This window comes from Peromyscus maniculatus, chromosome 23 (assembly GCF_049852395.1).
Source record: "Peromyscus maniculatus bairdii isolate BWxNUB_F1_BW_parent chromosome 23, HU_Pman_BW_mat_3.1, whole genome shotgun sequence".
Classification (NCBI taxonomy): domain Eukaryota; kingdom Metazoa; phylum Chordata; class Mammalia; order Rodentia; family Cricetidae; genus Peromyscus; species Peromyscus maniculatus.
Window position 1 is genome coordinate 19,211,291 of NC_134874.1, and position 24,320 is coordinate 19,235,610.

General features: G+C 45.5%; 1 protein-coding gene across 4 annotated transcripts in view; it reads left to right on the plus strand.

Annotated features, from left to right (window-relative positions):
* Positions 1 to 24,320, plus strand: part of Glt1d1 (glycosyltransferase 1 domain containing 1) — a 70,519-nt gene that overhangs the window by 14,762 nt on the left and 31,437 nt on the right. For all 4 annotated transcript variants that reach the window (XM_006970658.4, XM_042268318.2, XM_042268317.2 and 1 more), the window contains exons 3-6: positions 4,229 to 4,334; positions 9,148 to 9,199; positions 15,741 to 15,777; positions 16,634 to 16,690. In XM_006970658.4, the coding sequence (XP_006970720.2) occupies positions 4,229 to 4,334; positions 9,148 to 9,199; positions 15,741 to 15,777; positions 16,634 to 16,690 (252 nt within the window). The remainder of the gene's footprint in view (positions 1 to 4,228; positions 4,335 to 9,147; positions 9,200 to 15,740; positions 15,778 to 16,633; positions 16,691 to 24,320) is intronic.

A 24,320-nucleotide genomic window follows, 5' to 3' on the forward strand; every position in this document is an offset into this window, starting at 1 on the left:
TAGCAGAGGATAGCCTTGACTTTCTCATCCTTCTGGCTTTACTTTCCAAGTGCTGGGATTACAGGCATGTGTTATGTTGAGTTATGTGGTGCTGGGGAATGAACCGGGGACCTCAGACAGGGTGGCAAGCTAAGAGGCATCCTCAGCTCCTGAAATGATTTCATACAGTATTTTCAACGTGGCTCTCCATGACTCTGGGAGTGGAATTTTCCACTTGTGGTCTCTTTTCAGTCCTCAGAGACTTTCCAGTTTGGAGTCGCCTCACATTTTGGAGTTTTGGATTAGGCAGGCTCCACCCACATCACACTGCAGGGCTCCTCTGTGCTCACAACCTTAACTTTAGGCCCTACGGCATGCCACCCTGTCTTTGATCATACCTTTCTGTTGTTTGGAGACAGGGTCTCACTAGGTAGCCTTGGCTGCTCTGAAATTCACTATGATAGGCCAGGCTGGTCTCACAGAGATCCTCCTGCTTCTGCCTCTCAAGTGCCGGGATTAAAGGCATGCCCCGCCACACCAGGAGGATTATATGTTCTTGAAGTCAGGGTGAGTGTCTGTGCTACGAGCCCCTCGGTTAGCCTGGAGGCCAAAGGGCTATGCAGGTTTTTGTTTTGATCAGCACTGACAAAATTGCCATCGAAGTTCAGGTGAGCCTGGAGGGTCCTGCTGCACCTCACTCTGGTCTACTTGCTGGTTTTTGTTTTGTTGTTTGTTGTTTTTGTTGTTGTTGTTTTGATTTTTTTTTGTTTTTGTTTTATTTTGTTCTGTTTTTTTGAGGCAGGGTTTCTCTGTGTAGCTCTAGCTGTCCTGGAACACATTCTGTAGGCCAGGCTGGCCTTGAACTCACAGAGATCTAGCTACCAGCCTCTGCCCCCTAAGTGCTGTGATTAAAGACATGTGCCGCCACCACCTAGCTTGTTTTTGTTCTTTTAATTTATGTGCTTAATTCCACCACTCTTGACCTCTGCTTCAAATAAACATGAAGACGTCACAGTTCTGTTTGCTTCTGAGTTGGGAGGAACTCTGAACTCACTCAAGGGATTTGTTCCTCCCTCCTGGGGATGGGTGTAAAAGATTTTTTTTTTCCTGTGTACAAATCAATCAATTTTTCAAGTGTTTAAAGACAGAACTTGATAGTTGTCCTTATCTAAGAGAGACCATAGCTGGGGTACTGCGCAGGGTGCATTCTGGGAACTCTTCATATGCTTTAACTAGCATATAAAACAGACAGCTTGCAAGTTAATTTGATGTTGGCTGCAGAGCGTTAATGAAGTCTTATGAATATGCCTTAGGCTGGAACCTAATATGGAAGCAGATAGGGTCAGGTGGCCAAGAACAAGATTAACCGGTCTATGATAACACCCCATGACTCATATGGATCCAATTCAAATGCCTTGCCCTATATAATTGCTCGTCAGTTTGTGTTGCTTTTAAAATCAAAATTATGTATGACTTATAGTTTGATTATCTTTCAGTTTTAAATGATATTGATCTATTTTGTAGGGTGTGTGTGCCACAGCCCACATATGGGGGTCAGGGGACAACTGTGTGGTGTCTTGTTCTCTCCTACCAAGAATCGAACTCAGGTCATCAGCCTTGGTGGCAAGCACCTTTACCCAATGAGCCACCTCACTGGCCCACAGTTGTCTGTCATTTTGGTCGTTGTTTTAGGTTTTTGAGACAGGGTGTCATGTAGCCCAGGCTGGCCTTGAACTCACAATGTAGGTAAGGTTGACCTTAACCTGCTGGTCCTCTTTCCTCCTCTTCCCAAATGCTGGGGTTACAGGAAGCACCAGTACACTCAGGCTTTTGAGACAAGGTCTTACATTTTACAGCCCAGGCTAGCCTAGAATCTGCTATGTAGCTCAGGCTGGGCTTGAGCTCTTGCCTTGGCTCACAAGTGTGAAGCAGTCCACCTGCTTCAGTTTTCTCTTCTTACCTGAAATAAGATAAAAACATCCTCCATCTTTGCCAGGTTTCCCACAGCAATCAGTTATGAGTGATGACATCATTATAAAAAAAAGATGTTTATTGCTTTTTTTAATTAAAAATTTTCACATGAGCTGGGCGGCGGTGGCGCATGCCTTTAATCCCAGCACTCGGGAGGCAGGGGCAGGAGGATCTCTGTGAGTTCCAGGCCAGCCTGGTCTACAGAGTGAGATCCAGGACAGGCATCAAAACTACAGAGAAACCCTGTCTGGAAAAACCCAAAACAAAACAAAACAAAACAAAAAAATTCACATGTATGGATGCATTCATGTAGATGTGCACCACATGTATCCCAGGTGCCCACAGAATCCAGCCCCATTATTATTTTTATGTGTGGGTGTTTGGTCTGCATGTCTGTGCGTGTGTATGCTGGGCCTGCAGATGGATGCCAGAAGAGGTCATCGGTGCGCCTGGAACTGGAGCTACAGACTGTTGAGTTGCAAATAGGTGCTAGGAATCCTGGGTCCTCTGGAAGAATGGCTGATACTCTTAACCACCGACCCATCTTTCCGGCCCAGAATGATGACATCTTATTTCCATATTTTGTCTCAGACACAGTGTGTGATGAACTTTTTTTTGTTTTTGAGACAGGGTCTCACCATGTCGCCTTGGCTGACACCTGGAACTCAGTGGCCATGTAGATTAGTCTGGCCTGGGACTCAGAGAGAGTGCTGGGATTAAAGACATGTGATTGATGTGTCACCACAGCCCATATGTGATGAACTGAATTCAAAGATACTTTTAGGCTGAACGTGACGGGGCAATCCAGAAGCAGAAGCAGGCAGGCAGATCTCTGAGTTCTATGCAAGCCAGGTCTACTCGGGAAGTTCAGTTCAGAATGTTGTGTTCACACCCAGGGCCAGGGATGCCTCTCAGATCCTGTTCAGAGTTCCACAGTTTCAATGACCGGCTTTAGAAGCTGGTGATCATGAGGGAGGGGCCATGCCTGGTGACTTCCAGGAACCAGTGTCTATATAGCGTTGCCCATTCCTCAAGGCTTCTTGAGCTGCCGGCGGGAGGACGATAAACAAGGTCCTCTCCTGTCACCAGTTTTCTCTGAGCTCTTTGATTTCTTCCCAGGATTGGTGAACTTGGCTTTGATAGATGCTGGTGAACGATACTTTCTGAGAATATAATTGAAAGCAAATTAATCTGAAAACTAGTTCCGAGGACCATGGGTGGGACTTGGCATGGTTTTTTTCTTTGTACATATATTTATTTGTATGTATGGAGTGGTGTTGGTATTGGTGGGCGTGGTCGCGGCGGCGGCGGGCGTGGTCGCGGCGGTGGGCGTGGTCACGGGATGGTGGTAGCGTTGGAGAGAGATACTTGTGAAAGTCAGAGAACAACTTAAAAGGAGTCGATTATCTCCTTCCATCATGTGGGTCCCAGAGATAGCACTCAGAGTGTCAGGCACGGTGGCATTTGCCTTTGTCTGCTCAACCATCTCACTGGTCCTCAGTGCAGGTTTCTAATAGTGATGTCTACTATCGCTGTGGAGAGTTGAATGAGATGAAACTGACACCAAAACACACCACACCGAGGGGCCGGGGCTGGAGCTCAGCTGGCTGACTGTCGAGCATGCGCAAAGCCTTGCTTTCAATCTCTAGAGGGACATAAACCGGGTGTGGCAGTGCTTGTGGGAAATGGCAGCCCTCTGGCCCGTCCTAGGTAGAAGCCTGAGGATCAAGAGTTCCGGGTCATCTTCAGGGAAATAAGCTCTGGTTCAACCTGCCCCCCAAAACAGCACTGGGCCAGTGAAATGATTCCCCAGGTAAAGGCAATTGCTCTACAAGCCGGGCCGCTTCAGTTCAACTCACAGAACACACATAAAGGCAGAGAGAACTGACTCCACAAAGTTGTCCTCTGACCTCCACCCTAGCACTGTGGCAAATGCATTCCCCCACACATCTCTCTCTCTCTCTCTCTCTCTCTCTCTCTCTCTCTCTCTCTCTCTCTCTCTCTCTCACACACACACACACACACACACACACACACACACATATATATATCTGGGAGTGGTGGTGCACACCTGTAATTCTAGCCCTGGGAATACTGAGGCAGGAACACTGAGAGTTCCAGGCCAGCCTGGGCTATAGAGCTCTCTTTCAAAATAGACAAACAAGCCACACACTCCTGTATCATGGGAACTTCTGCTTTTTTTGCTTCATGGCTGCGGGCCACTTGTCAAGGGACACCTCCTGATGTCCAGCCTGTCCCACTTGTCATCATTTTGCAGGTCACGGCATCCCTTTCGGGGTCATCTTTGGTGGAACTGATTTAAATGAAGATGCCAATCATAAAGAAAAAAATGAAGTCATGGGGAAAGTTCTGGAGGAGGCCAGGTAAGGACCGGGGCGCTCTGCTTTGGGAGGGCTTCCATCCTACCAGGGAGAGCAGATTCACACCATCAACATAAGACCCTTGCCAGGCGTGGTAGCTCATGCCTTTAATTCCAGAACTTGGGAGACAGAGGCAGGTGGATATCTGAGAGTTAAGGCTAGCCTGGTCTGCATAAGTAACTTCCCTGTCTCCAAACAACAAGCCCACAAAACGAAACTGTCCTTCACTATAGTTTTATTTTGCTACCATTTTTCATTGTAAACCAATTAAGTCATACCTGGCCTCATGGTAATATCACATGAACATTCTAGAAGGTTCTGTGTGGTAGGAAGACAGCTAGCATGTGCTTTTGTTTTGTGTGTGTGTGTGTGTGTGTGTGTGTGTGTGTGTGTGTGTGTGTGTATGTGTATGCTGAAAGAGTCTTCTGTAGCCTAGGCTAGCCTTGACCACTATGGGTAGCTGAGGATGACCTTGAACTCTGCTCTTGCCTTCTCCTTCCAAGCTCTGGGACTACAGGAATGTATGTACCACAGTGTAGGGTTGAGTAGATGATTTAAAAGAACAAAGCAGGTTTGTTCTAGGTTTCCCAACCCGAGGGTCATCCTTGTAACCATTCTTTAGTATGGGTATTCATTATTCAGTATGGCTCCTGTCTATGTCATCTTGTGAGTTCTGCAAACCATTTCGGAGCACAGTTGCCAGCGGGGATTCTGTACCCTGGCTTAGTCCTCCATTTACACATTACTCCCAGTCATCCAGGACCAGAGAGCCTCCAAGAGCATGGCTCTGTTGCCTGCAGGTGGTGCTTCTCCACAATGACACATTCATAAGTTCTGTGAGCACCCCTGCCCCAGATACTAGCTGTGGCCAGTACCTTCTGACCTGCATGGGCCATGTGTGAATGTGGTGCACATGCACACACACACGGGAAAAACACTCATACATAGAAAATCAAAATAAATACATCTTCAAAAACAAAAACACAGAGAGAAAACCTGTCTGGAAAACACACACACACACACACACCCCAAATACAATAATAACAAAAGCAATAGTTGCTTTTGCAGAGGACCTGAGTTTTCTACCCTCATCAGGTAGTTCCTGATACAGCTGGAGTATAACTCAAGCTCCAGGCTATAAGCACCCTCTTCTGGTCTCTATGAGCACTGCACTCACACAGTGCAAACACCCCCCACCCCCCACCCCTTTAAAAAAAGGTGACCTATTAGTGAATATTCCTTACTACTTCATGCACATTCTAAAAACATATTACCTTTCTATTTACATGGTTCATGCTGCACAGTCCTATGGAAGAAAAGTAATTCTGTTCACTAGAAACACTATTGAACAAATCCATCTTTGCAGTATTATCTTTAGGGTTATTTATTGCATTGTTATTAAAACAAATATTGATTTTTTTTTAATTTGGGCAGTTATTGATTGAGGCCAGTGGGCAAGAGAGAAACACAATTCATGGATTTCTTGCCTGACACCACACAGCTCATGTTTCTATAAACGAGATATTGGCCTTGACTGGCTTTATAATGAGCATTTCATTTTTGATCAAACACTTTTTAAATTGGTGTATTTTTTTCCTATAGGGGTTGTGTGAACTTTCTCAGTATCTTAAACTTTCATCCCATGCAATATAGTATTCAATTTTAATTTTGGATTAGATTTTTAGCTTCTAAGAATTATGATATAGTAAGTGCTTGGTAATTATAAATATCAAAATTAAATGAAATGTATCTGAAAATCGGTATCATTTTGTTTCTGGCTATATTTTTGAAAAATAATACTTATCACTTGTTATTGTTTATTTAAAAATGCTTTTCCTTTACTTTTATTTCATGTGTTTGGGTGTTTTCCTGCATGTGTGTCTGTGCACCATGTGTGTGCAGTGTTCTCAAAGGCCAGAAGAGGGTGTCAGATCATCTGGAACTGGAGTTATGTAGATGGTTGTGAGCCACCATGTGGGTGCCGGGAATCGAACTCAGGTCCTCTGAAAGAGCAGCCAGTGCGCTTAGCCTCTGAGCCACCTTTTCAGGCAGCCCCAGTCTGTTATCATTATCATGTCTTTTCAGATATATCCTGCATAGGAAGGTAGGAACCTTTTCAATGTATTTAACCCATTCTCTGCCTCCATTGTGTTGTATGAAGTTCTTGGATGTGTTTGGGGCCAGCGCCTGGCCTTGCGTTCACTTTTGATCTCCTATTCTTTTTCTCATTGCCAATACAGTTTTAACCATTGTACTCTGGATATGGGTCAGTGTGGAATACGAGTCTCAGCTCTGCATTCTTTATCTGGAATGGTTGCTACTCAGTGACATGCATATTTGATTCTGTCCCTGTCAGGGTTACTATTGCTGTGATGAAAGGCCACGGCCAAGAAGCAAGTTGGGGGAAAAAGGGATTACCTGGCTTACACTTCCATATTGCTGTTCATCATCAAAGGAAGTCAGGACAGGAACTTAAGCAGGGCAGGGTCCTGGAGGCAGGAGCTCATGCAGAGGCCATGGAGGGGGTGCTGCTTACTGTCTTGCTTCCCTTGGCTTGTTCAGCCTGCTTTCTTGCAGAACCCAGGACCACCAGCCCAGGCATGACACCACCCACAATGAGCTGTTCCCTCCCACATCCATCACTAATTAAGAAAATGCCCCACAGGCTTGCTGGATCTCATGGACGCATTGTCTCAACTGAGGCTTTCTCCTCTCTGATGACTCTAGCTTGTGTCAGGTTGACATGAAACTATCCAGGACAGTTTCTCTCAAATATTTTTGTCACTGCTGTGACAAAATCCTTGACAAAGGCAACTTAAGGAAGGACCTAGGTGTGGCAGCAGTACACACCTTTTATCCCATGAGGGTACCACTCAGTCCATCCTGGTGCGGAAGGCATGGTGGCAGGAATGTGAGGCAGCCGGTCATGTAGTGTCCCCATGTGTCAGGAAGCAGAGAACAATGGATGCTGATGCCCAGCTTACTCCCTTTCCTTCAGCCCAGGGCCCCAGCCCCTTAGCATGGTGCTGCCCACAGTTAGGGTGGGTTTCCCCAACTCCGTGTTCCTAATCTAGATACTCCCTTGCTGTGGGAGGATCCTTCTGTATGCTGTGCATGGGTGTTGCTCTCATTGGTTGATAAGAAAAGCTGATTTGGCCTATACATAGCCAGGAAGAATAAGGCTGGGCGGGAAAGCCAAATGGAGATACAGGGAAAAGAGGGGCGGAGTCATGAGCCAGACAGAGAACAAGCCAGATATACAAAATGGGACAGAGGTAAAGGCTATGAGCCTAGGTGCAGTACATGGGTTAATAGAAATGGGTTAAGTTGTAAGAGCTAGTTAGTAATAAGCCTGAGCTAACGGCTGAGCATTTATAATTAATATAATCCTCTGTGTGGTAATTTGGGAAGAGACTGCCTAGTGTAATCAGGCATATGGGAGAGAAAGCTCCACCTCTGATTACACTCTCTTATAGATATAGGTCCAGAGACCTGTCTCTTAGGATGATTCTATATCCTATCAGGATGGTGATTAAGAGTGACCAGGACACTTAGAGATATCCCAACTCTGAAATCATTCTTAAAATCTTTCTGTGTGACTGTCATAGAATTACACACATGACTAATCCTTAAAGCTACTGTCTGTCTGATGCCATGATAATTCAGTTGTTGGGATTTTCTCATCTGGTTTTGAAAAAAAAAAAAAAGGAACATCTTTATACAATTCCTGTGCAAGAAATGTTCTATACCATTCTGTTAAAAGGTATCTGTTAATGTTCTTTTCATGGCAAAGGCAATCTCTTTAAATATACTTATTTATTTATTTAGTGTGTGTGTGTGTGTGTGTGTGTGTGTGTGTGTGTGTGTGTGTGTGAGAGAGAGAGAGAGAGAGAGAGAGAGAGAGAGAGAGAGAGAGAGAGAGAGAGAGAGCATGAATGTGCTACAGCTCTCATATGGGGATCAGGGGAAAACTTGTGGGAACTGTTTTTTTCCTTCCACCATGTGAATTCCAGGGGATCAAACTCCAGTTATGAGGCTTGTCAGCAAGCCTCCTCCTGCTCAGCCATCTTTGCTGGCCTGGCAAACAGTCTTAAATAGAAGTTCCCCATTTTCTTAGCACTGGAGCACCTTAGGACTTACTGACTTTTTCTTCTATTGTTTTTTAAAAATTGTTTGTATATACGAACCTGAATATATGTGTGTGCACCCCATGGATTTAAGATGTAGGTATTCCCATTATCATGCAGGCATCCTGGGCAGATAGAGGCACTATAGCACACACAGCATTCCCTGGTCAAGTTCTTGTGTCACGTGATCCTGGAGTGCTCATAGCATATTAACTATGTCACCTACTGGGTTTTGTTTTCCGACTTCTGACTTTTTTTAAAAATGTAAATGTATGTTAGTGTGCATGAGGGTTCAGGTCCCCCTGAGCTAGTTACAGGTGTCTGTGAGCCGCCGTACATGGTTGCTGGGGACTGAATCCAGGTCTTCTGGGAGAGCGGTAAATGTTAACTACTGAGCCATCTCCCCAGCTCCAGCCTTTGATTTTTTTTTTAAATCTCTGCTTTTTTTCTGGCGTTATTTGAAAGGAACAAGAGAAATAAGGGGTTTTGAGCTTCGTTGAGTTTATTTCCCTCACACAACTTTTTCTGGTGTGGGTGGAGATGGGGGCCTAATGGGCAGTGACCGGGAGTAATGACGGTGGATGGAACCTTGTCCTGCCCGTCTCTCATGGGCCGTTAGGAAGCGCCGCTTCAGAGTTGTGTTAATTGAATTCCAGCCTAATTGACTGTTATCTCTGTCCATGGACTAGGTTTGCCGTGGCTTTCACAGAGGCGATGAAGGACACAGCACAGGCGCAGTGGGTATGTGTTCTTCCGATGTCTTTTTAGAGGGGCCTGGGGACGGGGAAGAAGTCTATTAGGCCATGGCGGTATGGCACAGTTGTGAGCTGCCTTTCTCTACTGTGGCTACCCTAAAAAGTGTAGTGATGTTTATATTTTTTCTTTACTTCTTTGAGAATTTCATACAATGTATGAAAAAAACTTTTTAAAATTAAAACTTGTGTATTTTTCCCCCCGCATGTATATCTGTGTACTCCATGCTTGTCTGGTGCCTGAGCCTCCTGGAGCCAGAATTACAGATAGCTGTAAAGCCATCATGTTGGTGCTGGGACTCAAACCCAGGTCCTTTGTAAGAACTTACTGTTTTTCTTACTTTGTAAGAACTTACTGTTGTGCTGGAGAGATGGCTCAGTGATTAAGAGCAGTAATTGCTCTTCCAGGGGTCCTGAGTTCAATTCCCAGCAACCACATGGTGGCTCACGACCATCTATGGTGGGATCTGATGTCCCCTGCTGGTAAAAAGTCAATAGAACACACATATACATAAAATAAATAAATACAAATTTTTAAAAAAGAAAGAAAGAAATGTCTGTGTTCTTAGCCAGTGAGCCATCCCTCCAGCCCCATACAATGTTATTGCGCATGTTCATACCCCCAACTCTTTCTCCTACCCACACAACTTTGTGTTCTCTTTTGTTTTTTAAACCCCCTTAGTCCAGTTGGCCTCTACATATACTCTTTCATGTGGGAACTACCGTGAAGTGTGGTCAGCCTACCAGGGACCACATGCAAAAAGAAAATGGACCCTTTCTCTCCCAGGAGTCATCAGCTAAGGATGAGACTTTGTGCCTTCCTCCCCCTCCATTTATTTTTATTTTATGTGCATTGAGTTTTGCCTGCATGTATGTCTGTGGGAGGCTCTCAGATCCCCCTAGAAGTGGAGTTACTGACAGTTGTGAGCTGCCATGTGGGTGCTGGGATTTGAACCTGGGTCCTCTGGAACAGCAGCAGCCAGTGATCTTAACCACTGAGCCATCTCTCCAGTCCTCAAGCTGAGCTCTTGTCTGGCTTTAGCATGCACGGGTCTTATGCACATTGTCTCAATTGCTGTGAGTTAATATATGCGACTGCCCTGCTATGTAAGAAAACATTGTTTTCTTATAGTCAACCCCCCTCCCCCACCTCTGGTTCTTACGGTCTTCTCACCCTGTCTTCTGCAATGATGCCTCAGCCTTGGGAAGAGGGAATGCGATACAGCTGTGCTCTTGAGGGCTGAGGATTCCACAGCCTCTCATTCTCTGCACTGTGACCACTTGTGGGTCTCTGTGTTCATTACTATCTACAGCAAAAAGATGCTTTTGTGGGAATTGAGAGGTATACTAATGTATGAGTATAACTGTGGTCCACTATGTAGACCAGGCTAGCCCAGAACTCGCAGAGAGCACACACCTCTGCTTATCATGTCCTGGGATTAAAAGCGTGTACTACTACAACTGCCTCCGATATGTATATGCTACTGAATAATATTTAAACACGGCCCTGGGTCAGCCAGCGCTGTGCGTGGACAGTGGAATAGTAGGCATCTGAGCAAACCAACAAGCAAACATCTAGTGGCTAGAGAGACAGCTCAGTGGTTAAGAGCACTTACTCCACTTCCAGAAAACCCAGATTTGGTTCCCAGCACCCACCCACATGGCATCTCACAACCATCTTTAACTCCAGTTCCAGGGGCTCTCATGCCCTCTTAGGACACCTGCAGGCCTCAAGCATGCATGTGGCACAAATACATCCCTACAGGCAAAGCTGTCATGCACATAAAATAAAATAAATAAATCCAAACCAAGTCTTTTTAAATTAAAAAAAAAAAAATGAGGACTGCAAAGACGGCTTTGCAATGAAGAGCATATACTGCTCTCGCAGAGGACCTGAGTTCAGATCCCAGCACCAACAATTAGCTCACAACTGCCTGTAAGACCAGCTCTAGGAGATCTGATGCCCTCTTCTGGCCTCCATGGGCACCTGCACTCATGTACACACACACACACACACACACACACACACACACACACACACACACCTCTTTATGTGTACGTATAATTAAAAATAAATTTTTATAAATTAAAAAAAGACCCACTAAGGAAGAAAAACACTGTGAGATAGCTTCGATGGCCTTGTCTCGGATGAGGATGTCGGAGATACTGGCATAAACCTAATAAAAGATGAAACTAACTTGTTTTCATATCTTAAAGGCTGGGGGATAGTTATTAAATTTGAAAGCAAAGTTGTTTTTAATACACATTTTTGTACAGGATTGGTGGGTGGATTTTCCAATAAAGTTCAGCCCAATACCTTTATTTGATTCGATTTTTTTCAAGTACAAATATGTATAAATAATATAAAGGTTTCTGACTCAGCTGCATTTATAGAATTCTTTTTGATTGTGGAGGGGAGACTTTGATTCATGGACTGTGAACGGTGATAATGTGTTTTGAGCAGTGCAGTCTTAATCTTCCCGGAGGAAAAGCCAGCTTTGGTTTTTAATTTTATGTTCTCTGTTTTGGAGGCAAGCTTGACTCAGGCTGTAGTCTTGTTAATCTTGCCTAATTATTACCAAAGTGTGATCAAATATCAGTAATCCTAGATTAGAAAGATTACAGGACCTGCTTCTAATGCTCTTGTGGTTTCTTTTCTTCCTTCTCTTCCTCCTCTTCATTCTCCTCCCCCCACCTTTTTTTTTTTTTTTTTTTGAAGTAGGGTCTCACCATGTAGCCCTGGTTAGCTTGTAATTTACTATGTAGAACAGACTGACCTTGAACTCAAAGAGAAGGGCCTGCCTCTGCCTCCTGAGTGCTGGGATAGGTTTTGAAACCACTACCCTACCACTGTGCCTGACACTTTGTAGCTTTAAAAGAGAGAATATGGAGGCTGCAGAGATGGCTCAGTGGTTAAGAGCACTAGCTGATCTTGCAGAGGTTCCAGGTTCAATACCCATGTGGCAGCTTATAACCATCTACCTCCAGTCTCAGGAGATCTGATGCCCTCTTCTGGCATTTTTGGGCACTGCATGCACAGTCAGTCTCTCTCTCTCTCTCTCTCTCTCTCTCTCTCTCTCTCTCTCTCTCTCTCTCTCCCTCCCTCCCTCCCTCCCTCCCTCCCTCCCTCCCTTACACACTTTTGAAAAGGAGATAATAATATGTATGTACACAGAGATAATGTATTTAAATGTGGTTTTAAGCAGAGAACCCAGTTCAAACCTTAAACTTGCATTTTCTCCACCTTTATTTCTAGAGAGATAATTAAGTTGGGTGTAGTGACAGGCTAATCCCAGCACAATCTTGGTACGATTCTCATGAGAAATACACGTTCTAATACAAGTGTAAAAAGTCAAGATGACCCTTTCGGTTCCCCTTTCTACCCAAAATTAATTAAGCTGCCAAGTGAACTCTGTGGCGGGAAGAAATGGCCGTACCTAGAGACTTGTGAATGTGTCTGTTCACTCATCTCTCAGGGCTATTTCCCTGGGATCTAATGAAAAATCTAAAAGGCTTCATGTGATATTTTAAGAGGAAGGGAGAGAATATTAAGATTCCACTTTTAATACCTGTGAGAACTTATTACTTCATATGACTAATTATTTGATATGAAAAGCCAGCATCCTTTTAGGCACATACTCTCAAATAGGCGTGTCTCTGTAAGAGACCCATTTTTATAGAATAAAACGGAAAAAGGGGCAGGGAGGGGATGACAAGGTTCGGGGGTGGGCTCAGCTGTAGCGCACCTGCCTAGAATCCACCAGGGAGAGCCTGGGGCTTAGCTTGATGCTGTCACAGTACTTGATGAGGGGTGGAGGCATGGCTCAGTGGTACAGCACTTGATCTCCGACTGCGAGCATCACAAGATAAGGGAAAAGACAAAGGAAAAGAAAGACCAGACCTCAGCTACAAAAGAGACCTCTTGTTCTTTGGTTAATATAATAAAAAGGCTAATCTTCTGACATCATACCTTCTGCACGTGGAAACCACATTAAATGTTCTTGTAGCGGATGCAGAATCCAGGGCTCCACGTTCATTTTGAAATTACAAAAATGACTCCTGATTGTAGCTTTTTTAAAAGAACGGTAACGAATTGCTAAGAGGAAATCGCCACCCATGCACACAATGTTCACTCATTCTATCAGTACCGATCACACACAGATCGGCACTTCTCAGGGAGGTTATTTACCCTTCTCCTACTCTTTGTCGTATAAAATCTCTTACCAATCAAGGAGAGAAAATAACACCGTTAAAACAAGGTGGGGTTTCACCCTGAAAGCATACACGAGTGAGACACGGAAGGTGTTTATAACTGGGCTTGGATGTAGTTCGGTGGGTAGCATGCCCCGTAGCACATGCTCAACCCGAGTTCCATCCCCAGCCTCACAAAACCTTGGTGCTCCTCTGCAATGCAAGCAGCCTGAGCTACAGGAGGTCCCATCTTTTTTTTTGGGGGGGGGGGTTCGAGACAGGGTTTCTCTGTGTAGCTTTGCACCTTTCCTGGAACTCACTTGGTAGCCCAAGCTAGCCTCGAACTCACAGAGATCCACCTGGCCCTACCTCCTGAGTGCTGGAATTAAAGGCATACGCGACCACCACACGGCAGGAGGTCCCATCTTAAACAAACAAATAAACAGCCTGAGATAGAAATATGGTCCTCCATATGGAATCCCATATGGAGAGGCTCTGAGCCTGAAGATGAGAGGCCTTGGATCCTGGCAAGAGCCAGGTTCAGGGCATGGCACAGGTCTGTGGAGACAAGTCAGGCACGGAGGTTGTGGGCAGGAAGGTCAGTCTTGAGAAAGTCCCTGCTCTGAAGCACCAAGTCCCTAAGACCACAGCCTGCACTGTGGGTTCACCTAGCACACTTTTGAGCTTGTTATTATTTTCACATTTATGTGCTAGCGAGGACTAGGGTGCCACAGGGTAACTTGCCTGTCTCCGCTCCTCATTCTACTTTATTTTTGTTTTGTGAAAGGTCTCTATTATCTTCTCTAAGTAGGAGATTTTCATTGTGTTTTGTTTTGCTTGGAGACAGGGTCTCGCTATAGCCCAGGCTGGCCTCAAACTCGAGGTGACCCTCCTGTTTTTAGCATCCAAAGTGATGAAATTACAGACAGGACACCACTGTGCCAAGCTGAGAAGTGATTTTTTTTTTTTTTGAACACTTCCTCTTTAAAGGCTTGGGATTTCAAGGGATCCCCTCAGGGATCCCCGTATCCTCTGTACAGTGTCTTGAGTGGGACAGCGAAAGCTTTGGTGGGCCAGTGGCTCAAAGGGTTAAATTGGAGTGAACCTCAGTGTTCTAGAATGGAAGGAAGCTGCTCTTCCTCAGACCTGCGGCTGGCTCCCCATCTTTCCACGGAATGCCTGCCTGGCCGGTCTGTAACACCACCGCACGCATGTTCCTCAAACTGGTAAATCAGTTTGAGGACCAGTATGTGTACCCCTTATAGTGCCAGAGCCTTGCTTCATTACCAGTAGTGCTGTGCCCCTGACATATATATGTATGTGTGTGTGTCATATGTGCACACACGACAGAAATGGTGACCTCCGGCTTCAGGTGTCCCTTCCCGCCTTCATCAGAATATTTCGGTTACAAGATAAAAAGTTACACAGTGTTGGTCCCCACAGCTCACCTCCAGGGAAATATTTTTGACCACGACCATGGGCATCTTCGAGTCTCCTCTTGCTATGGGACAGAGGATTTCCTGCCCCTCTCCAGCGCCCACCTCTGTGTTCAAATGTGTCACTTAACGATTATTAGCCCCCTGTCTCCAGGACCTGGAGACATGGACTCTTTGCCCTCCAGTGGCTTCCTGCCCTTTCACTACGGAACGCCACAAAGAATGAGAAGTTGGCATCTTGGCAGAAGGGGGGAAGAAGAGAAGGAAGAGGAGAAAGAATAGAACTGAAGGAGAGGAGGAGGGGAAGAGGACAGGAGGGGGAGGGAGAGAAAGAGAGAGGGAGGGGGCAAAGAGGGACCGGGCCTCTGCCTGGATTCTGGAAACACCGAGGGCACTGCTAGGTCTTGCAGTCACCCTGTTCTTCTCACTGGCCACCACTGTGCTCTTTGGGTCTCTCCCTACCTCCTCCTTTCCCCGCACCTGCCTCTCCTGCTTCCCCTTTCCTTTCCTCTCCCAGTCCTTTCTCCTTTTCCTCCTCCTCGTCCTCCTCCTCCTCCTCGGTCCTGGGGGATGAGGTATACCTTTTTCCAGTTAGGGACATTTGGCCGAATGGCTCTTCCCTGCCCTCCTTGGCCTCAGCCACCGCCACTGCACTCCTGAACCTCAGAGACTCTCCTGCTGACAGCCCCCACGAAGCTGCATTAAGCGAGAGGATTTCTTTCTTTGCTCTTCTTAGAGACACAAAACCCATTAAGAGTGGAAGTAACTCTGTACCCCTAACAAGCCCTTGTGGGTGACTTCGAGATGGTTCCCAACGGGTATTTAATTATCTTGATCTCTAAAAAGCATAGAATGGTTGGATCATCAAACTAACCTTCCCCCCTTTTCTTTCCCTTTCAAAAGCCACATGCTACTGGGAAGATCTTTGTCCAGAGTCAAGGTAAGAATTTTAAAATATACATACATATATATGTATATGTATGTGTATGTGTAATTTATTAAAATGCATGTGCAATACACATACAATTTATTGCATTTATTTCACTCATCTATGTTCATGTATAAACCACTGCACACATGTGAAAGCTAGAGGACAACTTTCAGGACTCGGTTCTCCTCTCTTTTCTTTTTTTCTGTCTTTTTTCTTTTTCTCAAGACAGGGTTTCTCATTGTAGCCCTGGCTGTCCTGGAACTGACTCTGTAGACCAGGCTGGCCTCAAACTCAAAGATCCACCCGCCTTTGCCTCCCCAGAGCTAGGATTACAGGCGTGCACTATCACCACCTAACTTGGTTCTCTCTTTCAACCTTCCTCTCTCTGCCTCCCGTATTTCAGAGCCCTCTTCTGTACACCAGGCTTCCACTGGAACTTGATGCAATCCTCCTGCCTCCAGCCACCTAGGTATTGGTTACAGGCATGAGCCATCACTCTTGGCTGAAATGTTTGTGGTTTTTGTTTTCTTTTTAACAACAACAAAAAGTTTAACTTAAATCCATCTGAGGAAATGACAGAGTGAATGGTGATTTGAGGAATTTTTTGGAGGTGAAGGTGAGCCTTTACCCAGTGTGGTAGAGTTCAAGTTTCAGAAGACTTTCCTGAGTCTCTTCAAAGAGCTCAAGTCTGTACCGCCCAGTGGGATGGTGGTCCAGCAGCATGGGGCGTCCCTGGCATTCACATATGCACCCAGTCTCTTTGCTGAGGGGCCCATGACACTCCATTGTAGTGCTCAGGAAGTTGAATGGATTCCTACAAACCAAAACTTCACTTTTTTTTTTCCTTTCATATTCCTTCCACCAGGAATTGCAACGATACCAAATGCCAACTTTAACTGGAACACCTTCCTCCAGCAATCAGGTAAGGTATGGCTCCCTTCCTGGATGCTTGCCATCTGCCATTTTGCTGGACCCTGCTTTTCTCTGTCTATAATGCTTTGATCCACAGTAATGGGGCTGGTGTGACCTCCTTTCTCCACACATTTGCCCAGATGTTTTCTTAGGAGGCAGTCCCAACAGCTGGTTTCTGGGAGAGACTGTACACTTGATCTGAGCTCCCCAGGCATCTTGCGAGACGGTCACCTGGTAGGGTGGCATCAGGACACAGCAGGATGGTGGTGTGGGGGAGGGGCGCTTTTCCCAGCCTCTGGTGGAATTCAGAGAAACTTAACCACTTGGGCTCGCACTCATGGTGTGAAACAAGCTCAGCAGTGATGCTTGAACAGAAGGTTACTGTGCAGAGGCTTTTAAATATAGGCTGTCCATAAACAAGGCCTGAAGTATGTGATTTTTTTTTTTTTTTTTTTTTTGAGGATCAAAATTTGCAATTAGATTGCCACGCCGGTTATTCTGGGTCATAAGTGCTAGAAAAGGTAAAACTGTCTACTGACAATGAGATCTGAGGACAAGAATTTCTGTTTTAACCCAACATGTTTTCCCAGAGACGTCAATGCTGTTGAGTGGTGTTTAGAGTATGCACACTTGGGTATGTGCGAAGCTCAGAACGCAATCTCAGGTCATCCTGAGGACCCATCCACTTTGTTGTTTGAGACAGTATCCTCTCACTGGCCTGGAGCTCACCAAGTAGTGCAGGATGGCTGGCCAGTGAGTCCCAGGATTCATGTCTCCATCTCCCCAGCACTGGGGTTAAAATCACACACCCCGCCGGGCGGTGGTGGCACACGCCTTTAATCCCAGCACTCGGGAGGCAGAGGCATGAGGATCTCTGTGAGTTCGAGGCCAGCCTGGTCTACAGAGAGAGTTCCAGGACAGGCTCTAAAGCTACATGGAGAAACCTTGTCTTGGAAAAAACAACAAACATAAGTAAAGTCAAACAAACAAAAAAATCACACACCCCTATGCCTGGCATTTTTTTTCTACATGGGTTCTGGGGATGGAATGCAGGCCCTCATACTTAGAAGTCAGTTCTTTACTGACTGAACATCCCCCAGCCCCATATTTGATAGTGTTAACAGGGTCTAAACTGTGGGGTCCTGGAGGGGAAAGTTGAAGTTAGAGGCTTTGCTACAAACTTCCAAGACTCAAAATGTGAAACCAGCTCCCCATCCACAGCGGACATTAAGGACACCCCAAGCCCATTTCCACTCCCAAAGTCTCACCTAAAATCTCCACCACAGATTGCATGTCAGCTTCAGTTTCAGTTGAAAAGAAAAATCCCAAGCATTTTATTAGAAAAAATTTCCGTAGCGCGTTCATCAATCCCTATGACAGCAGTGTGGCTGTTCTCGGCGTTACAAATGAACCCCTGAGACCCCACTGCTTCTTCATGTCAGCATGTGGGTGCAATTCTTCAGGACTTGGGGGGGGGCGGCTTTAAATTGCCTGCCTTAAGGTTATTTCAGTTTCGATATATTATAGGACACGATGGAGGCGTAACTGAGACCCATAATTCCCAAAAGCCGAGTGGCTTTTCATCAAACCCCTTAGTCTCGGGGCTGATGGTTGGGCTTGCCATTGAGTGAGCAACAGAACAGCCAATAGATCTAAAATACTCCACTGAAGGCACTTCCCCCCAGGCTGACTTGGCTACTGCTCCATCTCAATGTGAACCGTTAGAAATTCTGCCCGCCGGGAATCTATGGGTGCAGGGAGACCCTGCCTGTGGCTGGGGTAGCTGATTACAGGAGGCAGACAGTGAAGCGGGGGAGCTATTAGAATTCTTCTGTGGGTTTGACAATCAGGTGTGAGTTCCCACTTCTACCCGTGATCGTCTCCATTGAGTTTTGGTCTTGGGGGCGATGGCCTGGCCTATCAGCCCTGCTCTGTCTCACTGGGCTTCTGGAGTTTGTGTGACCTCAGATTGTGACCTGCCACTCCTTTGCGCCTCAGATGATGAGAACAGAAGATGTGGAGGATTTGGAAGATGTGGAGGATTTGATATGGGCTCTTAGTGATCAGTGCCCTCTAAGTTTTTTTTTTTTTTTTTTTTGAGACATGGTTTCTCTGTGTAGCTTTGGAGCTTGTCCTGGAACTCACTCTGTAGACCAGGCTGGCCTGGAAATCACAGAAATCCACCTGCCCCTGCATCCTGAGTGCTGGGATTAAAAGGCATACACTACTGTGCCTGGTCATCTGATGCTATTTATTTAAAAAAATTATTTTTATTTTACGTGCGTGAATGTTTCATCTGCACATATGTCTACGTACCATGTGCATACAGTACATGTAGAATTCAGGGAAGAGAGCATCAGATCTCTGTTATTGGAGTTAGAGATGTTTGTGAGCCACCATATGGGTGCTGGGAATTAAATCTGGGTCTGCCGTAAGAGCAGTCAGTGCTCCTAACCACTGAGCCATCTCCCTGGACCCTGATACCACTTTTGTTTGTTCTTCTATGATGTCCCCCTCAAAGATCGGTGACAGCCGGTCTTTGAGGGGGACATCATAGAAGAACGTGAAGCAGCTGATCACACCACAGTCATCACCATCAAGAGCAAAGTGAAGAATGCCTGGACATTTACATTCAGTTTACTTTCTCCTCTCTATACAGTCCAAGAGCCAAACCCAGGGAATGGTACTGCCCACAGTGGGCTGGGTCTTCCCGCCTCAACACAATTCCCCATGGATATATCTACAGGCCAGCCTCTACAATCCCCCACTGAGACTCTTCCCAAGATACATTCCAGAGTATGTCAAGTCACCAAACTAACCACCATCCATTTTATTTATTTCATTATATTACTTATTTATCTCATTTCTCCCCTCTCCAAACACACACCCCACAAACTCCTACATGTGTTGCTCACTGTCTGTCTTCCTCCTCCACCTCCCTATTCCTCTTCCTTCTCCTCTAGACAAGATCACAGGTAGCCCAATGTGGCCTTGAACTTGCTATACAGTAGGGGCTGGTCTTGAACTCCTGATTCTTCCCGAGTGCTGGGATGACAGATGTGTACCACCATGACTGACTCTTCTCCCACCCTCCCCCACCATGCCTGACTCTCCTCCCACCCCCGACTCTCTCAACCCTATTTGTTTTTCTATGTGATGGAGACCCTAACATCCTAAAACCCGCACCCCATCTATTCCTAAGAAAAGCCACTTGGTTTTCCTATGGGGTGAAGGTGCTACCGGATCTCCATTCTTTATACAACCATGAATCAAGATACTTTTTTTTAAAATCTAGACTCCAGTCAGCATCCTGCCCTTAGCTAAAGTTCTTCAAGCCTTTCCTTCTCACCCATACAGTTGAGGGGTAGGAGATGTGCCAAGGCAGGGTATTCTGGAGTGATCTTGGCACTCCAGAAGCAAGGGCCGAAGGTTCTTCAAAAATTCGAGTCTACTCTGGGCTATATAGATAGTTCCTGGCCAGCTAGGGCTACGTCAGACCCTGCCTCAAGAAGCAAAACAGAAAGATGATGGAAGAAGTGTTAACATAGAGGATAGGAAGCCCCAGCAACTGGCATTTCACTCTCCCAGCTGTTCTCAGGTGTGATCAGATAGCATCGTGTTTCGTCTGTCATTGGAAGCGGATGCTAGACCACCAAAAAAAAAAAAAAAAAGGATGTATTTTGTTTTAAAGCTAAAAATACCATTCTGCTGGCCACCGAGCTATATTAAATACACGCATGCCTGTGTACATGCCAGGGCTGGGCTCACACCTGCACTCAGCCTAACCCGGTGTGTGAGGATAGAGGCAGGCTCTAGGCACAGGCTCTGACTTCAACAGTGAACAGAAGTCACTCAAGCTTTAGGTAGCACCTGCTTTACCCATGCCTCTGCAAGCCAATCTCTTTGTGCTCCCTTTGAAAAACTACGAACACACACAGCACTTTCCCTTCAAGCCACCAAGGGCTAGGGGGTGGCTGCCAAGTCACTTAACTAGACTGGTGGTTCCCAAACCTCCTAATGCTGCAGCCTTTTAACACAGTTCCTCCTGCTGTGGTGACCCCCCCCCCTCAAGATTATTTCCGTTGCTACTGTTATGAATTGTAATGTAAATACTTTTGGAGTGAGAGGCTTGCCAAAGGGTCACGACCCACAAGTTGAGAACCACGGCACTGGAGTCCGAGTGTGCTGGACTCTAGCCCTTGGTTCTGTGATTGAGTTTTTTGTTTTGTTTTGTTTTTAGCATTCATCTGTCTGAAAATGAGCCTTCTATCTGTGGGCAGGACACACCAGGTTCTTCTCTAAATTTCCTTTCATCGTTCCTTCCCCCACTTTTTATTTCCTGAAGACGACCAGGCACGGAATGCCCTCGTCTGTCATTCTCTAATTTAGTTTCCTGAATTCTCATTACATTTAATCTCCAGCCCAGCAAAAAGATTTGAGAGGCGCAACGGATATAGGATTAACTCCGTCTCCCTCCAGGGTCTTCTGGGGCAGGAGGCTTGAAATCAATTTAGAGAGTTGGGGGGTGAGCACTTTACTGAATAGAAAACACCAAGGTACCTTGCCTGTCGTCAGTCTGAAGCACACAGTTTTATTTTATTTATTTTCATTTGAATAACTTATTTTTGAGACAGGGTCTCATGTAGCCCAGGATGGCCTTACACTTGCTATGTAACTGAGGATGACCTTGAACTTCTAACCCCTCTGCCTCCACCTGAGTGCTAGCATTGTGGGCATACATTGTCGTACCTGGTTTATACTCCGCTGGCAAGTGGATGCAGGGCTTCCTCCAAGCTAGACAAGCCCTCTAATTGTTCTATAGTCCCATCTATTAGATTTTGGAGGCAGTTTAAAGAGACAGGAGACAGAAGGAGACAGGATTCTGACCTTTCAATAGATGGGTCTGTGTTTATTGGTGCACACAGTAAGGGAGCAGACTCTTTCTCTCAGGGGAAAAAAAGGGCAGAAAGAATTGTATGGTGTAGCTCACATTTCCTTCCTGAAATTCCTGCCTCCCAGAGTTGCCTGTTCAAGGCAAGACAGGCTTTCCCAACAGATGACCAAGCAAGGTCCAGCAAGATATCTGCGACCTTGTAGGAACCCCGTTTCTAGGCGAGGAATTCTATCATTATCCACCTGAAGTCTGAAGTGTGTGTGTGTGTGTGTGTGTGTGTGTGTGTGTGTGTGTGTGTGTATGTGTGTGTGTGTATGTTTAAATTTTTTTGTTTGCTTTTTGTTGTTTTTTCGAGACAGGGTTTCTCTGTGTAGTTTTGGTGCCTGTTCTAGATCTCACTCTATAGACCACGCTGGCCTCGAACTCACAGAGATCCACCTGCCTCTGCCTCCCAAATGTTGGGATTAAAGGCGTATGCCACCACCGCCCGGATATGTTTAAGTTTTTAAAATTTTATTTTCATTTATGTGTGTGTGTTTTTCCTTGTGTGAATAGGATATACCATGTGCATGCCTGGTGCCCATAGAGGCCAGAGGAGAGCATCAGATCCCCTGAACTGGAGTGTCAGGTGGTTGTAAGCAGCTATATGGGTAGTGGGAACTTATCCCCTGTCCTCTGTAGGAGCAATCAGTTCCCTTAACCACTGGGGTCTCTCCAGCCCCTACAGCATGTTTTTATTGTGTGTGAATACTGCATGTGACACACAGACATCATGGGTTCTCAGCTGCAATATGGTGCATATCTTCCTCTAACTTAACAGGCAGCATCCTGTAGAAATCAGAGATGAGGTCCATGGAGCAGCCTCTTTCCAGGGCTGTCTTTCCAAGCCATCTGGGTCATCTCAGAAGGCACAAGGCTAGATTTCCCCAGTACCTCCCAACTGGGCCAAGAGGTGTTCAAGCAGTTGTTTCGAGCAGGTGACTCATGTGAACAGGAAGGAATTAATGTCCTCATCACCCATGTCACACAGGGACACAGAAGAGTCATTTTTACCAGGTGCCAGGGCTCCCCAACCTCCCAGAATGTCATCTTGGTGCAGCATTTGGCGTACATATTTATATTTTTCCCCATTTCCTTTTTAAAAATATTTATTTATGGGGTTGGAGATTATCTCAGTGGTAGAGCGCTTGCTTAGCAAGTGCAAGGCCCTGGGTTTGGTCCTCAGCTCTGGAAGAAAAAAAAAAAGAAAAAAAATATTTGTTTATGTATTTTTACATATATGAGTGCTCTAATTGCATGTATTTCTGCCTCACAGAAGAGGCCTTCTGGTCCTATTACAGATTGTTGTGAGCCACCATGCGGGTGCTGAGAATTGAACTCGGGACCTCTAGAAGAGCAACCAGTGCTCTTAACAGCCGAGCCATCTCTCCAGCCCCCTTTTTCTCCCATTTCAATGAGACCACTTTCCCATCTTGGGAGTCCTCGTGGCTCTCCCACTGCCTGCCTGCCTTGCCCTCTTCTTCCTCCCATGGATTTGAACACATTTCCCTACATCGAGAGTGTGAGCACATTGGAGCCATGTTCCACTCTGGATTGGATAGCTAGCTTGTCCTGTCGCTGATTGTCATTTTGGAATATATGAATTCCTATGTATGCCCACATGCTGTAGATGCATCTATAGTAGCAATGGGGTTGTGTGTATGAATACACAGCCCCTGTGTGCTGGACTGAGACTTCCTGCTTTAGCGAAAAAGGATCCTCATTTCCACCATGTATAGAATTATATTTCCTCTGAAATTAATAAGCAAGTTTTTTTTAAGGTGCTTTTGATCTCTGTCCCCAAGCAGACCTTCAGTCTGAGGCTCAGGCAGACATTAGCAGCTCTTCCCTGGACATGAAGGCTTGGGCTGTTTTCTCATCCTGACCTCTCCTCCCCTTAGATTTTATTAAGGAGAATAGCTTATCATTTATTAAAGACAATCACTTGACTCCTGACCTTGGATTCCGGTGCCTGAATTCCAATTCTCCGACCTTGAGACCACATTCTATCCGTAGCTTCTGGCTCAGACTTTAGTCAAATATGCATTTGCTAAGGTTTATCTACTAAGATTAGGTAGGAAATCCAGAGTATTGGTGGAAAAATATAGAACCCTCAAAACAGCTTAGTGATATTATCAAATTTAATTCAGCGACTGTAGTAACTTTTTAAATAATATATTAATTATGCATGAAATGTATGTATATGACATATGATGACATTTTCATACATAGATAATGTTTTATTATTTATTTATTTATTTTGGTTTTTTGAGACAGGGTTTCTCTGTGTAACAGCTCTGGTGTCCTGGAACTCACGGTGTAGCCCAGGCTGGCCTTGAACTCAGAGATCCATCTGCCTCTGCCTTCTGAGTGCTGGCATTAAAGGCATGAACCACCACCACCCTGGCCATGTTTTATTATTTTTTCAAGATTTTTATTTTAGTTTTAAATATGCATGTATATCTGTGTGTGGTTATGTGCACGTGGGTGCAATGCTCAAGGAGGCCAGCAGAGGGCATTGGATCCTCTGGAGCTGGAGTTGCAGACCCTTGCAAGTGGCCTCATGAGTGCTAAACTAAACTTGGGTCCTTTGCAAGAACAGTAAGAACTCTTAACCACCATGCCATCTCTCCTGCTCCAACATATAAAGTTTCTTGATCATATTCACCTAGAATTTCCCTTCTTCCTTTCCTTTCTTGAGGCAGGG